The 21,083-nt window shown below is 47.4% G+C and overlaps 3 protein-coding genes across 5 annotated transcripts in view; 2 read left to right on the forward strand and 1 right to left on the reverse strand.

Annotated features, from left to right (window-relative positions):
* The window catches only part of galr1b (galanin receptor 1b), a 3,948-nt gene extending 1,654 nt beyond the window's left edge, over nucleotides 1–2,294 (forward strand). The window contains exons 2-4 of one of the 2 annotated variants that reach the window (XM_076017835.1): nucleotides 63–128; nucleotides 1,219–1,566; nucleotides 1,658–2,294. In XM_076017835.1, the coding sequence (XP_075873950.1) occupies nucleotides 63–128; nucleotides 1,219–1,536 (384 nt within the window). In that variant the 3' untranslated portion in view covers nucleotides 1,537–1,566; nucleotides 1,658–2,294. Of the gene's footprint in view, nucleotides 1–62; nucleotides 129–1,218 lie in introns of both variants that reach the window. The other variant, XM_076017825.1, reaches the window with a different exon arrangement.
* Nucleotides 2,295–3,275: 981 nt separating this feature from the next.
* Nucleotides 3,276–16,716, forward strand: LOC142883189 (transient receptor potential cation channel subfamily M member 1-like). The gene is made up of 28 exons (XM_076017870.1): nucleotides 3,276–3,446; nucleotides 4,963–5,039; nucleotides 5,628–5,820; nucleotides 5,906–6,119; nucleotides 6,199–6,323; nucleotides 6,395–6,566; nucleotides 7,490–7,664; nucleotides 7,736–7,859; nucleotides 8,441–8,513; nucleotides 8,638–8,738; nucleotides 8,862–9,050; nucleotides 9,158–9,292; nucleotides 9,525–9,575; nucleotides 9,842–9,982; nucleotides 10,093–10,122; nucleotides 10,212–10,504; nucleotides 10,693–10,921; nucleotides 11,140–11,271; nucleotides 11,339–11,479; nucleotides 11,583–11,711; nucleotides 11,865–12,116; nucleotides 12,517–12,691; nucleotides 13,074–13,094; nucleotides 13,181–13,325; nucleotides 13,435–13,637; nucleotides 13,722–13,854; nucleotides 14,081–14,457; nucleotides 15,122–16,716. Exons 1-28 carry the CDS (start codon nucleotides 3,363–3,365, stop codon nucleotides 15,742–15,744), a joined length of 4,737 nt encoding a protein of 1,578 aa, XP_075873985.1. The 5' UTR covers nucleotides 3,276–3,362; the 3' UTR covers nucleotides 15,745–16,716.
* An 842-nt stretch (nucleotides 16,717–17,558) lies between these two features.
* Nucleotides 17,559–20,639, reverse strand: tppp3 (tubulin polymerization-promoting protein family member 3). 2 transcript variants are annotated; one of them, XM_076018030.1, is made up of 5 exons: nucleotides 20,461–20,639; nucleotides 19,949–20,091; nucleotides 18,564–18,763; nucleotides 18,231–18,384; nucleotides 17,559–17,946 (listed from the first exon to the last, which is right to left on the reverse strand). In XM_076018030.1, the coding sequence occupies exons 1-5, from the start codon at nucleotides 20,501–20,503 to the stop codon at nucleotides 17,752–17,754; spliced, it is 735 nt and encodes a 244-aa protein (XP_075874145.1). In that variant the 5' UTR covers nucleotides 20,504–20,639; the 3' UTR covers nucleotides 17,559–17,751. The 2 variants fall into 2 exon arrangements, with proteins under 2 accessions (XP_075874145.1, XP_075874154.1); XM_076018039.1 differs by having other exon boundaries at nucleotides 19,949–20,134; nucleotides 20,461–20,630.
* Between the last annotated feature and the right edge of the window lie 444 nt (nucleotides 20,640–21,083).

The following is a 21,083-nucleotide window of genomic DNA, read 5'->3' on the forward strand; positions in this document are numbered from 1 at the left end:
GAACTTTGTCTCGACAGGTCAGGCTTAGCTGACGCACTGCCTCTGTCTTGATGCCCCTTCAGGTTTTAATTCATCTCCATGTAAAGATGAAGAACATGTCGAAGAAGTCGGAGCAGTCCAAAACAAAGGTACAGTTCTCCTTCTCTTATTCTTCTTCTTCCTCCTCCTCCATCTCCACCTCTTCCACCTCCTGGCATCAGGAGTAACTCCAGAGATGTGAATGAGGAGGAGTGGAGAAACTGGGGAAAGTGTCCTGGTGCACTGATGGAGGTGGAGATGGAGAAGGTGGCTTCTTTATGCTCGGTTGATCTCAGTGAAGGTAAAGACGGTGATCAGGCTGAAGGTGACGTCACAGAGCAGACAGTTGGAGGCGCCGGCGGGGACGGCCGACAGTGTGCAGACGTCCAGCGGCAGCAGATCTGGCGTCAGTTTAGTATCAGGAGCAAAGAAATATTTAGACAGGTCGTCCGAGAATAGAATTTTTTTTCCTCCCAGTCAGAAGTGTTCGGCTTTCGGAGCTCCTGCTTCCCCCCACCCCGATGTGCTGAGAAACAGGAAGTTTAATGAAGATGGCGAGGAAACGGTTTTAATAACCCACTTTATTGGTTTTCACGTTGACAGGAAATCACGGAGCCTTTTATGGCGTTGTTCATCCGGCAGTTAAAGTTATCCGTCCTAAAACCGTCTGCTGCCTTCATCACTCGAGGCTTTTTGTTTAAATGTTTGTCCTGATGATTAAAGTAGTAAATCAGACAGACAGCAGCTGCTGAACTTTCCATTGGTGCAATACCACACACACACACACACACACACACACACACACACACACACACACACACACACACACTGGGTCGGAGCCCCGACCCACGTCCTCGTTTCTTTTTACGAGGCCTCGAGAAAAAGTGAACCAGATGCAGAAAATGATGAAAGAAAGAATTAAAGAATGATGTAGTAGAACCAGGAAGCAGTAGAACCAGGAAGCATGAGAATCAGGCCCCGTCCTCGATCTTTTTGGTCGGAGCTGATGGATTCGACTTCTGTTCTCTTTTACTCAGGTTAATCTTTTGTAAGAACGACAGAGAAAAGTTGTTGTTTGTTTAAATTTGTGAAAGTCCTGCAGAGATCCAAACGGATCTCCGCCGGTGAGGTTCTGCTGGAGTTTGAGGGTCCTGGAGGAGATCTTGCTCATCAGTTCCCTCCCGTGTTCTGTGGTTGCAGACGGCTCAGACAGTTCTTCTGCTGGTCGCCGCCTTTGCCCTCTGCTGGCTGCCTCACCACGTCATCGCCATGTGGGTGGAGTTTGGCGTCTTCCCGCTGGACGACGCGTCCTTCGCCTTCCGCATCATCGCTCACTGCCTGTCGTACGGGAACTCGTGCATCAACCCCGTCCTCTACGCCTTCCTGTCCCAGAACTTCCGGCAGGCGTGCCGGCAGGTCTTCACCCGCCGCTGTCTGTGCACGCCGACGCCACACAACAAGGTTGTTCGTTTTCGGACAGAGAACTTTTCCAGTACGCATTCCTCCACCAACTTGTGAGGAGCACGGCTGGAGCTGGCAGGCCACATGGTACTAAAGACCACGCGTGTGATTTGCTCTTTTCTGCAGATAAGTTTGTTAATTCCTTATTCACGCGTTCCTGCTTCTGTTTTTTTCCCAGCTCTCACAGGGGGTGGAGCCTGTATAGCTACCTTCGGGTGAAGGCGGGGTTTTGTCACAAAGAGACGACCATCCACTCTACACACTTGTGTATACTGGACATAGGCCACACCCACACTCAAACCCACAACCTTCCTTCCTCCATTAGATTATTCCTCAGAGTCAATTGGTCTTCAGTTGTGATGAGGACAGTGTGAGTGCATTAGTTCCTAAGTTACATGATTTATTCTTCATAAATTACATGATTTACATGATGTATTTGTGCTCTAGAGCAAAAGATGATGATAGTTTAATGTAACATACCTGATCATACGTTCATCGACATAATTATTTATTTGCTAAAGGATTGAAATTAACTAATAAATGCCAAAACATGTACCTTAGTTTATTTGCATTATTCATTCTTAGGACTTCTTCTGTTTCTGTGGAATTATTGAAGCACCGCATTAGAAACAGACAATGTACGTCACCAACGAGTGGCTCTGGTTCTCTCCAATGAACACGGATCACGTTTGAACTTTTTTTTTTTATATCGTTGCACAAATAATAGCCTGATTGCTGGAAGTGTATCATTTTAAATTCAACACTTTGACAAATAACTGGTTGTGTCTTCACGTGTTAATAAAGCAGCAAACACCAGATACATTCTTTGTGTTTCCAACCCAACGTGTAAAATATATCTCAGGGGAATTAACAGGAGCCGTCCTGCTGGCTCTGGGAACTTCAATTCACTTTCAACCTTATTGTGTCCTTACAGAGCCATTGGTTGTGGAGAAAGTAGAACATACTGTACACAAACACATAAGTAGCGGGTTCAGTGCACAGCCACACAGATAGAAGAGCGAAGGTAAAGTAGCAAAATCTGAAATACATACGTACAGTGGATAGAGGAAAGAGAAAAACTGCATTTCCGAGTTGACATCGACCACCAACATCATCATCACCATCACATTACAAACAAAATAAAAAATAGAAATAAAGATAAGAATAAGAATAAATAAAACGACTCAGGAGCGACTCCTCTCCTCACCTGCAACAGGAAATGTCCGTCGAGATGAGGGGTGTTTACACCATGACCAAGTTGACAACCGTACCTTGAAAACTAGAATTGCCTGGAATTTAGTTACGCATCCTGTATTGTATTGAGTTGAAAAGGAACTCTTTTCGCGCTTTGTCTCGTATTTCCGTGAGAGTCAAAAATAGTGCGTAATAGTAATAATAATAGTAATGTAATAGTAGTGGTCGCCAGTGGTCAACAGCTAACGACTGACCACTAAAGTGAAAGAAACAGCCCTACATTTAAATTGTACTCCATTGCGACTTTCTGCTGAGGTGAGCCCGCACTGCAGGGTTTAGGGTTGGAACACGTGATGGCGTTTCCCCGCAGATTTTCTGTTGATGCAGAAAATGAAAGATGAGCTTCATCCTAAAGTGGATTTACCTTCAATCAGAATTTATTAAACCTCCATCCATTAAAGAGCAGCATCTACTAATCCTGATTACAGAGGACGGGGGATGGAGGGGGAGAAGGAGGAGGGGGGGTGTCCGCCCACAGATGCCAGGACGCAGCACGACAGCGAGGACGCGAGAGGCAGCGGGACACCGGGAAAGGAGGACACATAAGAGGAGACAGAGGACCGAAGAGGTGACGGAAGACAGAGGAGGAGACAGGGGATGAGTATGGAGGACAGCTGAAGTGGGTCAACATGGACAGCAGGGGGCGGAGAGGAACCAATGGCTCCTTCAAACGTTCATCCGTCAAGCGCAGCGCCTCCTCTCTATCACAGAAGGTGAGAGGCCACAACTTGAACATTTTGCTGAACGCCACACATCTGATCTCAGGTCAGTAAATATCTCAGTCTGTCTTTGTGAGGACAGTCGTCCACAGGACTGTGGAGGGGTTGAGAACTTGACGTGTGTTTATGGTGGCAGCAGGAAAGATGTTCTGATTGGCTGGGTCCACCGGGGACACAGACAGCAGGTGACTGTGCTCCTGAATGCTGACCCAAGCGATCTATCGCCCCCTGATGGAGCACCCAAAAGAAGGGCTGGTGGAGGTCCATACGTGGCCCCCTGCATGGAGATCAAAGTGCAGTTTTCTGGACTTCACATCACTATGTGGAGTCACTTCAAAGTGACTTTCTCTCATGCCGGGACTGGCTTCCTCCTCGTTTTTCACTTTGTAAAAACAGCAGGTCATTGTGAACGGAGATAACACGCTGTCTGTTTTGCTACTCTGGCATGTTTACTGTCGCTTCTCCAGCCAGTTTTCAGCACCGAACCGCAAAAATGGAGCAGAGTGTGAACGCTGCATTCCAGGGTATCCCAGAGTTTCTTTAGGTGGCAATTTACAGGCCTGGCAGTGGCGGCATGGCTTCAGTGGCTCTTAAACTCTCAGCGCTGATTGGTTCCCTGCCAAGATCCGCTTCCTGTGTCGGCCTTTTCACAGCTCATTCTGGTGAACATCATTAATCTCGTTAAAACCTGGTAATCCCGTCAGTCTGCCTCCAGCAGAATCTCATTAAGAAATCACTCCTGCGGTTCAGCCTCTTTAGCCCTCTGATTGGCCAAAGTTAATTCTAATCAGTGTGAGGCGTTAATTGTTTGTGGTTCTCTTGACTTAGGACGGGGGTGGAGGTCTGGTGCCCGTAAATTTCGCTTTTTTACGAATTGTCACCTACACACCTTGGTAAACTGGGTAACTACAAACCATACCCTTCATATTTTGTGTGGCCACTGCACTCTAGGGACAGTATCTTAGCTGTATGTTCATTTTCCCGCTGTTGTGAATGAAGTAGGAAATAAAGCGGAAACTGACCGCTGGTGAAAATCGTAAGTACGTCATAAAGCTGGTGCACATTGTTTATGTGAACTTGGACAATACAGAAAAGAAATGATTTTAAAAAAGAGCAGTAGGGTGGCTGCCGTTGAACTTCCATCAAACAATTTCCAATGTGGAAGGACTTTAACATAAAAAGAAGATGAAAGTCGGCAATAATCCCTCATCATCCAAAGAGCATTTTACTGAGCAGCCGCGTCCTGCCACGGAAGTGGTGAGTGCTGTGCGCCTGGAGCCGATTGGACGGACAGTCCTGTGGGATTAGGAGGAGGACAATAAGAGGATTTGATCCACAGAGAGATGCAAAGCTCCACTCTCACAGAAATTAGCCAGATCCCTTCGCGTGTCAACAGTGGGATCGCTGCTCTCTGCTCGTTCACCTGAAAGCAACCGCAAGCTAACTCTGAAACATCGTTTTTTTCAGCAAAATGTCTGACCCCCAGTGTTAATTTGATATTTCTCCGTAGACCCAGCGAGCATGGATTGAGAAAACCTTCCAGAAGAGAGAATGTATCCAGATCATCGTCAGCAAAGACAGCAGCAGGTAGGACTAGCTTGCTGAGCTGATTGGCGTCTTCGTGTGAAAAAGAAGAGCACCTTTTTTTTTTTTTTTTTTTACCAATGCTGACTGGTTGATAGGAGATACTTTAGTTAAACTCCACCCACCATCGCTGCTCACCAGGGGGTTGCTGGTGCACATCAGGCGGCGCCCCTCCCAGAAATAGGAAGCCTCACACTACTAGATGGTTCATCCATCAACACCCTGACTGTTGTTTTTGAAGGCCCATCCCATTTCCAAACATTTACAATGGACTCCTGCCAGAAGGACATATGAAATAAATTCAATGGAGCTGGGAAACGTTGTGTCTGATGTGGGAGCAGGTTATAGTCACATCATCCCTAAGGTGGAGCCTGCTGTTTAGGGTGAAGTCAGGAACCTAAAGGTGTTACTGAGGACAACCAGTGGTACAACTAAATCCCCATTTGAAGTAGAATCAGCGAAAGTTGAAGGTGGACAGAACTGTATCAAGCTCGTGATATCAAATTATTTGTCACAACAAAATGCATTCAATCAAACCAATCGAGCTTCCAGATGTGTCACAATTCCACTGAGAGATGATCACTTGTCCAGGTGCAGCTGTGGCCAGCTGGTGGCGCAACACGGCCCTGTGGCCGTGGCAGCCAAAGAGGAAGCGACGCCGCTGGTTCAGCTGGAGGTGCAGCCTGCCGAAAGGTGGAGCCCCCTCAGACACACTCAGACCTCCCCGACAGACGCCTACGGACTACTGGAGTTTCAGGGCAGCGGACACGTCAACAAGGCCACGGTCTTGACACTTGCTGCACAATTTGAAAATTTGATGAATTGGGTTTTCTGCTGAATCCTTGACACCCCTACCTCCTCTTCTGCAGTACATACGGGTCTCCTTTGACTCCAAACCTGACCACCTGCTCCACCTGATGGTCAAGGACTGGCAGCTGGAGCTTCCCACTCTGCTCATCTCGGTCCACGGAGGCCTGCAGAACTTTGATCTGCCTCCAAAACTCAAGCAGGTCTTTGGAAAAGGCCTTATCAAGGCGTCCGTGACCACCGGGGCCTGGATCTTCACCGGGGGGGTCAGCACAGGTATGGCACACACGCACCCGGCCGCACTTGGGGGATGTCGCATGTGACCCGTTTTCAGCCGTTTTCCGTTGCGTTTCAGGCGTTATCCGGCATGTGGGAGATGCTCTCAAAGACCATTCCTCAAAGTCCAGAGGAAAAGTCTGTGCCATTGGCATCGCGCCATGGGGCATCGTGGAGAACAAAGACGACCTCATTGGCCGAGACGTAAGACGAGATCAAATCATTTAGTTGTGGCTCCTCCCAACTCTACTTAACCAATCTTGTGTGCATTTCAGGTGACACGGCCATATCAGACCATGTCCAACCCGCTCAGTAAGCTGTCCGTCCTAAACAGCAACCACTCCCACTTTATCTTGGCCGACAATGGAACCTGCGGGAAGTATGGTGCCGAGGTCCGCATCCGTCGGCAGCTGGAGAAACACATTGCTCTGCAGAAGATCAACACCCGTGAGTCACAAAGCCTCCCACATGGGACTTGGAACGGCCAATGAGTGCCTTGGATTTCAGTCAGTACTAACCAGTTGACGTTAGAGCAACACTAACGCTAGCGATCCTCCTTCATGCGCCCTTCTGATGGTCTTCGAGTTCCATCCCACAGTGCCCCATGTGACCACACACACATCGAACATATATGAGAATCCCAAAAGTTTCACCCACTGTATATGCAGTGCCATGTGACCTGTGGTGTTCCCTTTGTCATTCTGTGCCTGAAACTCTCTGAAGGCTGGGGCAGCAAAGGGGGCGTCACCCGTCACGCATTACAGTCACAAGCTGCAGACCAGAAACCCTGTCAGCGTATAGTTTCAAAGACGTGTAGCCATGAATGTATTATGAGAACTGGATACCAGACAGGCAATATTGCGATGCGGTAATTCATTGACTTTCGATCTTTCTGAAAAATGTATAAAAGCCAGAAAATCCCCAGAAAAAAGTTTATTCCCAGCATGACATCACAGCACCATATGTGCTCTGTCTCGGTTTGCTCTGATTGGCTGATGCATTACATGAGTTACAGGGGCATGATGGGAAGTGACCCAACTGCACATGCTCTGTGGGCTTCATAATGCAGAAGCAATCAGGGAAACCAAGAACTTTTTCAGTAAATGCGCAGCAATGAATGGGCTGTCATATTGGATGCTGGGGGGCGCTGCCTGTAAGTTAGCAAATAGCTAACTCAGCAAATAATGGTTGCTAGCAGCAAACGTTAAAGACATCAGTATAAAATAGACGTTCCGAGGTTCCAAGAAGTGGCTGAACTGTGAGCCAGAATTACTTTTAGATAGACTCACACTTGTACAACAAGTATCTGATGAGCAAACTAATGTGTGTGTGTGTGTGTGTGTGTGTGTGTGTGTGTGTGTTTTTGTCAGGTCTGGGTCAGGGGGTGCCTGTGGTTTGCCTAATCCTAGAAGGGGGCCCTAACATCATCTCTGTTGTGTTGGAAAGTCTGAGGGAGGAGCCTCCAGTGCCTGTCGTGGTCTGTGATGGCAGTGGCCGCGCCTCTGACATCATTTCCTTCGCACACCGATACTGTGGGGAGGATGGGTGAGTGAGGTGTGGAGGCAGGGGTTGAGGGTCGCGGGTCAGTGTGACACGCCTCTGTTTGTTGACCTCAGGCTGCTCAGCGATGGCGTCAAAGACCAGCTGCTGGTCACCATCCAGAAGACTTTCAACTACAGCCGCGGCCAGGCGCAGCAGATCTTCCTCATGGTGATGGAGTGCATGAAGAAGAGAGCGCTGGTGGGTCCCGCCTCTCACGCGTGTTCGTCAGTCCATTCGGGGTCATAGGCTTCGGGCCCTGGTTCGTCATAGAGGCCCTGAGCTCTCTTTCTGCTCCTCCTTCTGGTTACCCTGCTCCTCCCCCTCAGCACTGTTAAGCCAGGCTGACTCCACCCCTGCGCTCATCAATGACCGTCCCAAGGAATGCTGGGAAATGTGAGCGGGGCGAGATGCCAGCAACTCTGCGACATTAACCAAATGACAGAGGTTTTACTTCTGACCTGAAAACTGCTTAATGGATATTGTTGTGTGACCCCCCTCCCTTATTTAATCCCACAATCCTCTGCTCCTTCCTGTGACAGCTGCACCAGCTGACTATACATTGAGGCAAAATCGTCATACTTAAGATGATTGCGCTCAGATTAACAAACCGCCCAGTCCTTTGATCCAAACCCTCTGAGTGGCACTCAGTTTCGGCACCTGTTACCCCAAACTGAGTCTGTCACTGGGACCGTGATACTGAATGGCTAGGGGCAGCGTTAGCACTGAGCTACTGCAGGGTCAAAGCCAATCTCAGTGTTGAATGCCATGTGCCTGCGCAGATCACGGTGTTCCGCATGGGTTCCGAGGGACAGCAGGACATTGAGATGTCCATCCTGACAGCTCTGCTGAAAGGTGAAACTCCCATCCGTGTCTCACTGGTGTTTCAGAAGTTTGGTTGTCGTCATCCTTCATTGCCTTTGTTGCTCGTGTGTGTGTTTTCTTTCTTTCTTTCTTTTTTTCTTTCTTTCTTTTTTAGGTACTAACGCATCGGCTTCGGATCAACTAAGTTTGGCACTGGCCTGGAACAGAGTGGACATCGCTCGCAGTCAGATCTTTGTGTATGGACTCAATGCACCGGTGAGACTTGTTCGTCTTGTTATCACCACCTTGTGGACTTCACACAGAGCAGTTATGATTGGGGATGGATTGGAAAGAATCTGTCAGATGTCACATTATCAGTTTTGATTATGTTTCCCTCAGCCCGTGAGTGCAATATCTGCCGATCGGCCTAAAAGTCCGACGGCCCAGCGGGCTGCAGGAGGCGCAGCAGGCGGAGCAGGAGCTGCAGGAGGGAAAGGCAAAGCCAAAGGGAAGAAAGGAAAAGGAGGCAAGACCAAACCTGAGCCCCCCGAAGAGACAGATCCCAGGAAACTGGCACTGCTTAGCTGGGTAGAGATCCAACAAAGATTACAGAGCCGAAGACTCAACCGGCAGAGATAAAAAAAACCCTTGAGATATTCAACACTGACAAGGCACCAACTATGTTGTGGCCACAGGTGAACTCCCTGGAACAGGCCATGATGGATGCGCTGGTGTTGGACCGCGTCGACTTTGTCAAGCTGCTGATCGAAAACGGCGTCAACATCCACCACTTCCTGACGATTCCTCGCCTGGAGGAGCTGTACAACACGGTGAGTTGTCAGGCTACCGTGATAACAATGTTTGACACAAAAGAAGACCCTCTGATGCCCGAACCAAAACCTTGCACTGGTGAGGAAGTGTGAACACTGATGCTGCATTTCACTTCATTTTTGGCGTGGCAAAAATAAAATGAGAAGAAAATTACAAAAGAAAATAAAAAAGACACAATCAAGGACAGAGAGTGTTGCTTAAAGAGTTGTTGTTGTTGTCGTTCTCCTGCAGAAATTGGGACCAGCCAACACGTTGCACTTTGTGGTCCGAGACGTGAAGAAGGTCAGGTTTTGTTCCTGTTTTAATTTCTGCGTATGATGATGTCACAGAGTGATAGCCGATCTTTACTGATGTTGCATTATTCCAGTCTTTGTGTTCAAGACATTTTTACAGCCTGCTGCAGCTGCTATGGTTGTCTGGTGTGTGTGTGTGTGTGTGTGTGTGTGTGTGTGTGTGTCTGTGTGTGTGTGTGTGTGTGTGTGTGTGTGTGTGTCTGCGTGTGTTCGAGTGTTATGAGTGTGAAGTCAAAATATTGTTATTTATTTCAGGGTAACCTGCCTCCGGATTACCAGATCACCCTGATCGACATTGGCCTGGTGCTAGAGTTCCTGATGGGTGGAGCTTACCGCTGCAAATACACAAGGAAGACCTTCAGGACGTTGTACAACAACCTGTACGGTCTCAAGAGGGTAAGATCAGAAGAGTGATCTGACGGCTGGCTGATCTATTGATCGTGATGCTATTATTCTACGGTAGTTTCGACTGGATACTAAGAGGCTCCTCCTGTTCTCTCTTTCAGCCGAAAGCACTGAAACTGCTTGGAATGGAGGTTTGTTCTGATGCTCCCCGCCTGATTTTTACTATGCAAATTCCTTACTGGGTCGGAGTCTCACGTGTACTCATGTGAACTTCCTGCAGGATGACGAACCTCGGCAGAAAGGCAAAGGTAAGAAAAACAAGAAGAAGGAAGAGGAGGTGGACATCGACGTAGACGACCCTGAGCTCAGCAGATTCCAGTATCCCTTCCATGAGCTGATGGTGTGGGCTGTGCTGATGAAGCGCCAGAAGATGGCGCTCTTCCTGTGGCAGCGGGGTGAGGAGGCCATGGCCAAGGCTCTGGTGGCCTGTAAGCTGTACAAGGCCATGGCCCACGAGTCATCTCAGAGTGAGCTGGTGGATGACATCTACCAGGACCTGGAAAACAACTCCAGGTAAGTCCCAAAGGAAGAGTCCAATTTGTTGCAGAGTCTTGTGTCCAGTATTTGGCTGTGATAAGGACTCCCGCTTGGAAAATCAAGCGATATGTCGTTCACCAAAAAGCGATGCTCCACCAGGGGGACCAGCAGATGAGAGATGGAGGGGCCTGTCTGAGAGTTTTCCCAATGTGTTTTCCGCTCAGGGAGTTTGGTCAGCTGGCTTACGAACTGCTGGATCAGTCCTACAAACATGACGAGCAGGTGGCCATGAAGCTCCTGACCTATGAGCTGAAGAACTGGAGCAACTCCACCTGTTTGAAGCTTGCCGTGGCCGCCAAGCATCGGGATTTCATTGCCCACACCTGCAGCCAGATGCTGCTTACTGACATGTGGATGGGCTGCCTGCGGATGGGCAAAAGCAACAGCCTGAAGGTTCGAAAACCTCTCTTTCTTCCTGTTGGTGATTCAACGGTGGATAAGTTGCTCCGTGTGGTGGTCTGCTGTAGCTGAGGAACCAGCTCAGACGTGCTTGTGTTTCTCACTTACTGCCAAAGGAAAACACTAAATGCCAAGCATGCATTTGAACCTGCAACAGGTGTCTGTAACCTAACTACTGCTCCACACAACTTAGAGTCCTCGTCCGTCCTCAGGTCATTCTGGGCATTGTCTTCCCTCCTGGCATCCTCCTCATGGACTTCCGCCTCGGTGAAGAAACCGCGTTCCATTCGTCCAAGGACAGCGAAAACAGCAGAAATAAAGATGAGGACAACAAATCGTGCAAGGTAGAGACGAGACGGCAGCTGCAGGGCGGTCAGCTCGCAGCTGTCTAACTGCTGACATCTATTTTAGGATGGCGCCTCCAATGTGGACGCCACGTCCCAGAAAGGGGAAGAAGAGGAGGAGCAGAAAAAACACAAGAGGAGAACTCCTGTTGGGAGGAAGATCTACGAGTTCTATAATACTCCATTCACAAAGTTCTGGTTCAACACGGCAAGTTTAAACCCGTGGAAATGACACGGCAGTTCCAGATTCTTAATCGGTTGTTTAGCCTTGGTTACACTGTGTGTATGTGTGTTTGTTTGTGTATTGTCAGATCTCCTACCTAGTCTACCTGATGTTGTACAACTACATCATCCTGGTGAAGATGGAGCGCTGGCCGTCTCTGCAAGAGTGGATTGTCATCTCTTACATCATCACTCTAGGCCTGGAAAAGGTTCGACAGGTGAGGAGTTCCATCGTCACGCACCACTTGTGGTTTTAACTTGTGTGGTCTGTTGTCATGGACCGGGCTTAACTTGACGAATCACACGTGGACAAAATTGCCACAAGCTTTTTTTTGATGGTATCATGTCACCCCGTTTGAATGTGGTGTCAGATCCTGATGTCGGAGCCAGGGAAACTGAAGCAGAAGATCAGTGTGTGGCTGGAGGACTACTGGAACATCACCGACCTCGCGGCCATCTCTGTCTTCCTGCTGGGTCTGCTGCTGCGGCTGCAGAATGAGCCCTCTATGGGCTATGGACGTGTCATCTACTGCGTGGACATCATCTTCTGGTACATCCGAGTCCTCGATATCTTCGGGGTCAACAAGTACCTGGGACCCTACGTCATGATGATCGGCAAAATGGTACCGTTTCATGTTGTAAATACATTATAAAGCACATCCATGAAGAGCAACATTATATTACATATTAAGTATAGGTTTTAACGAGGTTATATTTCTTTCGAAGTTAGAGATAGAGGCTTAACGACTTAAGACCAACCTTCAATCTTTTTCCAGATCTAAAGCTCATTACAGACAACACTCATTGTAGTGCACACAAGAGGCACTGTAGGACACAGCAATAGTAACAGTAGCTAGAGTGTTTGTAGCAAGCAGCAGGTTTTGAGAAGCAGGTGGCATCAGTCCAGGAAGAATTGAAGCAGACACAGACCTGAGTCAGTCGTTCAAGTCAATCAAAGAGGTGAAATGTTTGACTTTGTCCCAAAACCCGTCCTTGAATCTCTTTGTTCCGACTGTCCCACAGATGATCGACATGCTCTATTTTGTGGTCATCATGCTGGTGGTGCTGATGAGTTTTGGTGTAGCGCGACAAGCTATCCTCCACCCAGACGAGGAGCCAACGTGGCGTCTGGCCAGGAACATCTTCTACATGCCGTACTGGATGATCTACGGAGAGGTGTTTGCAGACTCCATAGACCGTAAGACCAGAGTTCATAGTAAGATTTCCAGTGAGACAGCTGGCATGACCTCCCTCGACCTCCACAACTGTCCCACGTTGGTTACCCTGACCCCCACTGTGACTCTGACCCCCTGTGGGACATTATCTTTCCCTAGTGTTCAAACTGTGACAGTGCAGCCTGTAGCATCACCCCACCGTTTAATTCCACAGGAACTGTTTACCAGGATGGTTGCCACAGCAACTAAATCATAAACACTGGGCCTTGACCGTCTAAGGGTTCAGCTCTGATAGTCATCTCTGTGAATGCCAAATTTTTAACAGAATCTTTTCCAGATTAATAGGATGAAGTTGAATTCTCTTTCGAAATATTCACCATCTCTTCTCCCTTTTGTTTGCAACAGTTTACGCCATGGAAATCAATCGTAAGTTTCTCTAACAATGTTCTGCAGGTTGAGTGGTTTTACATGTTTTCTGATTGTAACTCTGTGTGTGTGTGTGTGTGTGTTAGCACCATGCGGAGACAACATGTACGATGAAGACGGAAAGAAACTTCCTCCCTGTATCCCTGGAGCTTGGCTGACTCCAGCCATCATGGCGTGTTACCTGCTGGTCGCCAACATACTGCTGGTCAATCTTCTCATCGCCGTCTTCAAGTAAGCAGAAGCAGGAATCTCAGTCCTTGCAACACTCAAAGTGGAGACATGTGGGTCTCGAAGAAGAGCTCAAGTGCCAGTTCCATCTGCATCCTCTTCTCATCTACAGCAACACATTCTTCGAGGTGAAGTCCATCTCCAATCAGGTGTGGAAGTTCCAGCGCTATCAGCTGATCATGACCTTTCACGATCGCCCCATCCTGCCGCCGCCCCTGATTGTCTTCCCCCACATCTACATCGTCCTGAGGAGGCTGTGCTGCCGCTGCAAACGGAGGCCGGAAGGAGAACATGAAGACCGGGAACGTCGACTCCGTAAGATTGAGATCTTCAAGTCCTTCTGTCCACAGGGACGTGAGAGTCCTACCTCTTCTGAGAAGAATTGTGTCTGTTCCTCAGAGCTGGTGCTGAGTCCAGAAGAGTTGAAGTCTCTGCACGAGTTTGAGGAGCAGTGCGTGGAGGAATACTTTCGAGAGAAGGATGACGAGAAGCAGTCGTCCAACAATGAAAGGATCCGAGTCACATCGGAGAGGTCTTCTCCTTTGATCTTCTGTCTTTGTCGAGATCATCTGAGCTCAACTTATTTTTGTCCATCTCTCTGGCCCTGGAGGCCAGATTTGTTAGGACAACTCTTTACTTTGTTCAAGACAGGAAGCTGGCGTGGCTGCATTTCTTCCTGTTGTGTGTTGAGTGTGTGCCGGTGTGTGCTTGAGAGGGCCATGTGAATTGAATCGCCTGTTGTCTTTGTCTCTGCTCAGGGTGGAGAACATGTCCATGCGTCTGGAGGAGGTCAATGAGAGGGAGCACTCCATGAAGGCGGCCCTGCAGACAGTGGACCTCCGCCTGTCACAGCTGGAGGAGTTCTCCGGCCGGATGATGAACGCTCTGGAAAAGCTGGCGGGCATCGACCGCGCCGAGCTGGTCCACGCGCGTTCCAGAGGATCGTCCATCTGCGAGCCGACCGCCTTGCTGCGGCACAGCAGCGTCAACAGCGGCGACGGATACAGTCTGTACCGATATCAGCTGGACCACGACGACAGGCTGTCCAGTTGCGGTGACGTCGAGGGAAGTGAGCGGAAAGCACAGCGCAGTCCAGAGAGACAAGACGGGACTGCAGAGGGAGGGAAGGCGGCAGGTAGGAGGCCACAATCTCATTCATCTCAGTCTTTGGTTTGACCAGCCACAGGTTGAACCCACAACCTCCCAATGTCAGGGAGGACACTGCCACTAGGCCACGGTGCAGGAGAATCTGTTGAATTTGGATTTGTGTCTTACTGTGTTACCAAGGCGACTAGGCCTGAGTAGCCACTAGGGATGCAACAATGTTCGATATTTCACCAAACCGGTCAGTACGCCCTGTTCGGTTCGGTACTCAACGGCAAACAATGGTATTTTGGTACGTTTCGGCCACTCACAAAACTTTATCAAAACACATATGATCGTAGCAAGAGCCAAGATTGGTGACTTGAAGTTATCAATAATTTGACTTGTTCCAGCCGCCTCGCACTACCGTTTAATTTGATCTGTGTGCATTTAGAAAAAGTAAAGTTTGTGGTTTAATTATTATTACTATTTGTGCTTTTAATTATTTTTAAAACTAGCAAAAAAAGATTTTTGCTAGTCAGAGTAGTATTATGTTAAAATATCGAAACCGCACTGTTACCAAAAACCGTGATGTATACCAAACTGTGGAAAACTGTACTGATGCATCCCTAGTTGCCACTGTAATATTTCACAATACTAATTGCCCAGAAGATGGTGGTTTTGTTGTGGTCTCAACCTGTGCTTCCTGTCTGAAGGTGAGCTGAAGGAGACGGGTTCCACTCTGGAGGTCGATCAGCCAAAGGACAGATCTCAGTCTCTATCCAATGTCGACATCCTGATCTCGCCCTGCGATCCTGTCCAAACGCCCCCCAACACTTGTCCTGCCTCTCCAACATCTGAGCCGAGATGTGAGGCCAAAATACCCCTGGGGGCAGCATTATCCTTTCCACTGGGGAGGCCAAAGGTCACGCAGCATTCTTCCGTTTCACCGCCAGGCACCTCTGGCTCCTCACCACACAGGAAGTCCATCGACGTCGTTTACAACCCTGCTTCCCAAGACCAAGGACCGTGTCTGCAGGCCGTCAGATCTCCCAGCATGCCTCTCTTGCAGTCCTCCAGTAAAAGTGAAAGGGACCCGGATGGAGATACAGTGGACAGTTACAGAGGGGAGGCGGAGCCATCTGAGGATCTGGGAGATGACAGGACGTACCCAACGCTGCGCTCCAAGAGTCTGAACACTAAACCGAGGACAACGAAGACAAAGGAGACGCTTGAGACGCCTCGCTCAGCCAGTAGTGTCAAGGACCTGGTGGCGGCTTTTGGAGAAGTCACAGGAGAGGGGCTGCGGTCCAGGACCAGGTCCAAAGAGTCCAACTGACTACCTGTCTGACTGTGGAGGCATCAAGACTGCCAAGTCAGAACCAGATGTTGTGTGAGAAGAGAAGATTCAGTTTTCTTAGATTCCCTGTTGACTGCTGACTGCTACTGTCTCAGCCAGCTACCAGAGGTTCTTGGTGGTTCTAGGTTCTTCCAGGGCCTGGACGTGTTTCCTCAGGTCATCATTTGAGCTCCATGGTGAACATATTTGGAAAAAAAAAACAACCCGTAAATGAGAAGGCGATACCTAGCCAAGATTGTTTCCCAGAGAGCAAATCAAAGATTCTCCTGACTGCTCAAATCAATCACTAAATCTAGGCAAACTTCTGCTGTCCGGCCGAGAGTCTGTCCTCTGCAACAATTTCTCAGTGTCAAATCTTTATTAAATTAAGAAAACATTGTTTATTTATTCAATATATTTACTAAATATGTATCCCTATTTTCAAAATGTACGGAGTGATTGATAGAATTCCTAACTTCTCGACCCCCAACTTTGCCATTAATCATTATGATCCCTGACCGTGGTCCTAAATTTGTCACTTTACAAAACAAACTTTACAAAAATCTTCGTTTACATCAGGTTTCTATTTCCCCTAATTTGCCCGTTTTAACCAGATTTAAAAATCGAACTTCCCCTCACAGCCCGAAACAGAGATCACATGAGGCTGCCTTGTGGTACCACCTAGTGGCTGCTGAAAGAAATTAATTTGCTCTTCCTGAACTTCTTGTGTTGCCTTCCAATTCTGGTCCCTCACACATGTTAAGGACAAACTCTATTAATTTGATTTATTAATACAGTTTTGGGCAAGTGTGTAGTCATATTCACTATTTTACATCACATTACAACACAACACAACACTTAAAGTTGCACCTATTTTTGCAAAAGGTCAGTTGTTACGTTTCCCACTGATCTTTTCTAGACATGTTCATATGTTTGTTCATCTCACAGAGGACTCATTCTGGGTGGTATATTGATGTGTACAATTCTTATGTTTTAATGAATGTGTTGTTTTTCTTTTGGTTTGGTTCGGTGTAGACCTCCTCCTGAATTAATAAACACAATTGTTGTTTCTTCATATCCCCAAAACATGTTTTGTTTTGATTTGTGCTTTTCCTCTGATTCAAACGGAATTCATTTCAGTGTGTTTTGTATTTTAGATGCTGAACGGATGAGTCACAGATGAGTCTTGACCAAGGGCAAGAGAATCAGGAGTTAAGGGTGTACGATACATTGGCATTTTCAACGGTATTGGCCAATGTTGGTCATTTTTTGATCAATCGTCAATGATGTGATGTCACTTAATTCCACAGACACTGGACCAAACTGATATCCCGCATGACAGGTTATGGTTTGCAAACGTTTTCAATGGATGCTTGCTCTATGGCCATATTGAACTAAATGTCATTTTCCACAACATAACATTAGCTCAATGTATGACTTTTTCAAAACGTTTGGAACAAAATTTCAAATTTCATTTTACGGTTGTCTTCAATTTGTCACTTCCTGTGGGCTTATCCTGAGGTCTCTCATGTCCTCCCTGCTGATCCTTTCCTTCCTCTAGACACAGCAGAAGATCTTTTACGCTCTTTTTTTTCTGCTCTGAGCATTTTCTTCACAGCGTCTGCAAAGTTGACTCCCTGTAGTCACAATCATGTCATTATCTGATTGTCTGATGACACCAGAGTGCTCAGTTGGGCGAGGTCACTTAACATTTCCCACAAAGGAGCAAATGTAAAACTCGTAGAGCTCAGCATTCGTATTGGTCGGTTGAACATGCTAAGAAGGTTTCATACACCAGGATCACGTGACACATATTTATTGTTTAAACATCTATTTATTTAACCTTGCATGGACATTTTATCAAAATGCTCCCGGAAAGTTGCATGGCACGTTAGTATGTTAGCGTCGTAATGGCTGTGAAACTTGCAGATGTTTATATGAAGACAGTGACTAACCCTCATTTTATTGCTACAAGCGACACACAAGTAGAAACAGGTACAGTTGAACTCATTTGTTCACTTTCATCTTGTCGTCATAAGACCCGGCGTTCTTGTACGCTCCAACGTAACCCGTGTTTTCCACCAGCTCCTCACGGCCTTCCCGCCCTCGGCCTTTCCCGCCTTCGTCGAAGCGCTCCTTGTGGGATCCGGTGTACCGCGCTGTGTCAGTGAGGCGGCCCACTGCTGCCGTCTTCTCCACTTTCTGAAATGTAAAAAGGCATTTTTTTAATTGGTAGGTGTGATTTGATTTGAAAGAGTTGCTCTCAAAATTCATTCCGTGTTGTCAATCACTGTCCAATCAGTGGCCTCCACTGTGTTGACGTCACATTTTCTGCTCAACTAGGCTCGCTTGGCTCAAAAAAAAAAAAAAAGTACCTTGTGCCACCTAGTAAAAGCACTTAACAACTGGGTAGAGCTGAGCCAGAGCCAGTGGAAAAGCCCCTTTAGTTTGTTGGCCCCGCCCTGAACAAACATGAGCGCTCTCACCGTCACACCGATATTTGTGGGCTCTTTGCCCTCAACCAGGCTGAAGATGGACCTCAGAGCATTTTCTTCACTCTGACCTTTAAACCTCTTTGGGGCCAAGCCTTCCAGAGCCCTCTGGAAGTCCTCAAAGGTGAGGACTCTGGCCGTTTTCTGTCTGACACACAGCCGGATAGAAGACACAACAGCAAAACATCACATCAGTCGAGTCTCATTATCGTGTTGGAACAGTTCAGGAGCCACGGAGGGCAACCAAAACGTTTTCTGTGAGATCAGTAGACATGACTTCACCCTTCAAAGGTTGTCTCGCCTCTCGGCGAAACTGAAGACACTCACTTTACTTTGGAGAAGACAATGTCAACGTCGGTGCTGGTGACGTTCTTGCCATCAATGATCCCACAGTCTTTGCACAGTTTGGCCCAGTTCTTTCCATTCAGCTCCTTCCCAGAAGCTTTGGTGTCCCCGTGGACAGCAAACTTCTGAAAAGATATCTGGAGCAGCTCCATGTTTGAAGTTCTCTCCACAATGGGGAATACCTGAAACAAACCATGGAGAAGACAGAATTTGCCTTTCAAATATGTGATCAAAGATGTGAGGATAAAAGGACTAAAAGACAGTTACAAGATGGCATTATTTCTAGTTAATTTGTTGTCTGTTTTTTTTTTTTGTTTTGTTTTTGTCTTAACACGGCAACGTAGTAAGTAAAGGTAACAAAGCTACACGCTAACAGCAGCTGCTTCAGCTAGATGTAGGGTTGCCACCCGTCCTGGTTTACCCAGAATTGTTCTCTTTTTTCACCTCCTGTCCCGGGAAAAATAAAATCTCTCCCGGGACACAATTTGTCCCGTTTTTTAGGGAAAATGACAAAACCTCATTTGATTTCCGTCTGTGGTCTGGATAGGATTGCCAACCCTCCAGTATAATATGCGATTGTCCCATATTTGGCAACTAAAAAAACCTGTCCCGTAATGAACTGATATGGGACGCACTTCACTTTGTGAATCCCCCCCCCGTCGACAGACTTGAGAGATCCCCCTCCCCCCGAGATGTCCTGGATTTGAAACTCTAGGAGGTGGCAACCCTAGCTAGATGCTAACTTAAACGTTGTGGAGATGATGATCAAAATCAGATGATCAAAATCAGATGATCAAAATTCAGGGTTCATCATAGTCCCTTCATTTACGGAACTGCACTTAATTATCAAAATTACATATGGTCAAAAAAGGTTATTGATGAACAAATTGCTATGAAAATATTTATGGAATCTTAGATGTGTTAGACAAAAGAAATGTATCAAACTGACAACAGTGAAAGACATCTTGTTTCCTTTTCTGTGTTTTATTAATTTTGCTTCCTTCAATTTTTTTCCGATATTATCTTATGTTAAGGAATTGTTTAATAGCAGTAAGGAAGCCTTGACAATTTTGCATATTTAAAATCAAATAATAACAATAATGAAAAAAATAATACATCAAGAAAATGTTAACATGCTAATGTCCTAGCCAGGGAAACTTCTCTTTTACAGACACTTTGACAAAACTCAAATCTGTATGAACTGGAAGCTCAGTGGTTCCCAGTAGAAACCACTTTGTTTCCACTAATAGTCTCCCCATCACTGTAAGAGTGACTGCACAGTTTGAACAAAATACATTTTTCCCCCCTCTAACTGAAATCAAGAGATCAAGACTGACCTAAGACACACACAAGTCAAGCAGTCCTACCTGTTCAATCCTCGTCTCTCCCTCATCTGTCCTCCGTCTCTCAGCCGTCGGCTCTGCCCAGCTTGTTGTCGTCTGTTTACTCCGTCGCCAGGACAACCAGCGGTCCCACGTTTGGGGCGGGGAGGGGAGGGGTGGCAGTCCGTCTGCAGGGCGTTCAGCAGGTCAGAGGTCAAGCTGCACTGCAAACTGTTTCAAGAGTCAGAAATACTGTAAATACGCACACACACACACAAGCTGAAAACCACAGAACCATTTTAACCCACGACCAAAAATTGCAGCCATTCCAGTGAAAACATTATGTAATGTCGGTAAAAATACAAAAACTGTCACCTGAAATACGATGTCGTCATTAACGGCTGAACGAACACTTTCTTCGTACAAACACTGAGCCTGGTGGAGCTGGCAGCTCGCACAGCAATGCGACAATCACAAAGAAAGCCACAACGGCACGACACAGAGACCCTAAACGACACAATCTGTGCGAGGGTCGACCCTGACGCGCCTGAAGTCACCTGCTGGTTTCAGCTGGAGCGCCATTGGCAAATTCTCAAACATCCCACATAATGTCCTCCGACGTTGTCACTACGACAACGGAATGACAACAAACAACATGTGGAACAACTACGGGCGCCGGAGATCCTGTTCAACAGGAAGGAACTCTGACAGGAAGTCCTTCAGATCCGTGGTGGAACTGTTCCGACTCCTGGCGGGACGTCCCGGCGCCGAGGGCTTGACAGCTGGTGGAGGTGCTACTTCCAAAGTGACGTCGGTGATTCTGACAGCAGGCAGAAAGTGTTTCATCACGGAACGGCCTAACTGAGTGAACTGCAGTGTTAGCTTAGCCCGCTAATTTGCTGTTCCACACCAGCATGAGAATGTGCGTGTTTGACTGACGTTGCCGGGACAACACACACACACACACACACGCAGACTGATGTTTCTGTTTTGGGAGTGATCTCATGTCTTTGCAACCAGCTTATGATGTCATGTGATTGGCTGCGATACTGATGACCTCATTTAACATGAGGACTGTGAAAAAGTGAAACTGTTGTTCTGATCAGCTGGGCGGGGCCAAGTACGGGAAGTGGAGGATGAGAGGGATCCCGTTGGTGTGAGAGTGTAGAGAGCTTCGGAC

The sequence above is a fragment of the Nelusetta ayraudi genome, unplaced genomic scaffold (assembly GCF_046127955.1).
Source record: "Nelusetta ayraudi isolate G7.1 ecotype Tasmania unplaced genomic scaffold, CSIRO-AGI_Nayr_v1 ptg000002l, whole genome shotgun sequence".
In the NCBI taxonomy this organism is placed as follows: Eukaryota; Metazoa; Chordata; class Actinopteri; order Tetraodontiformes; family Monacanthidae; genus Nelusetta; species Nelusetta ayraudi.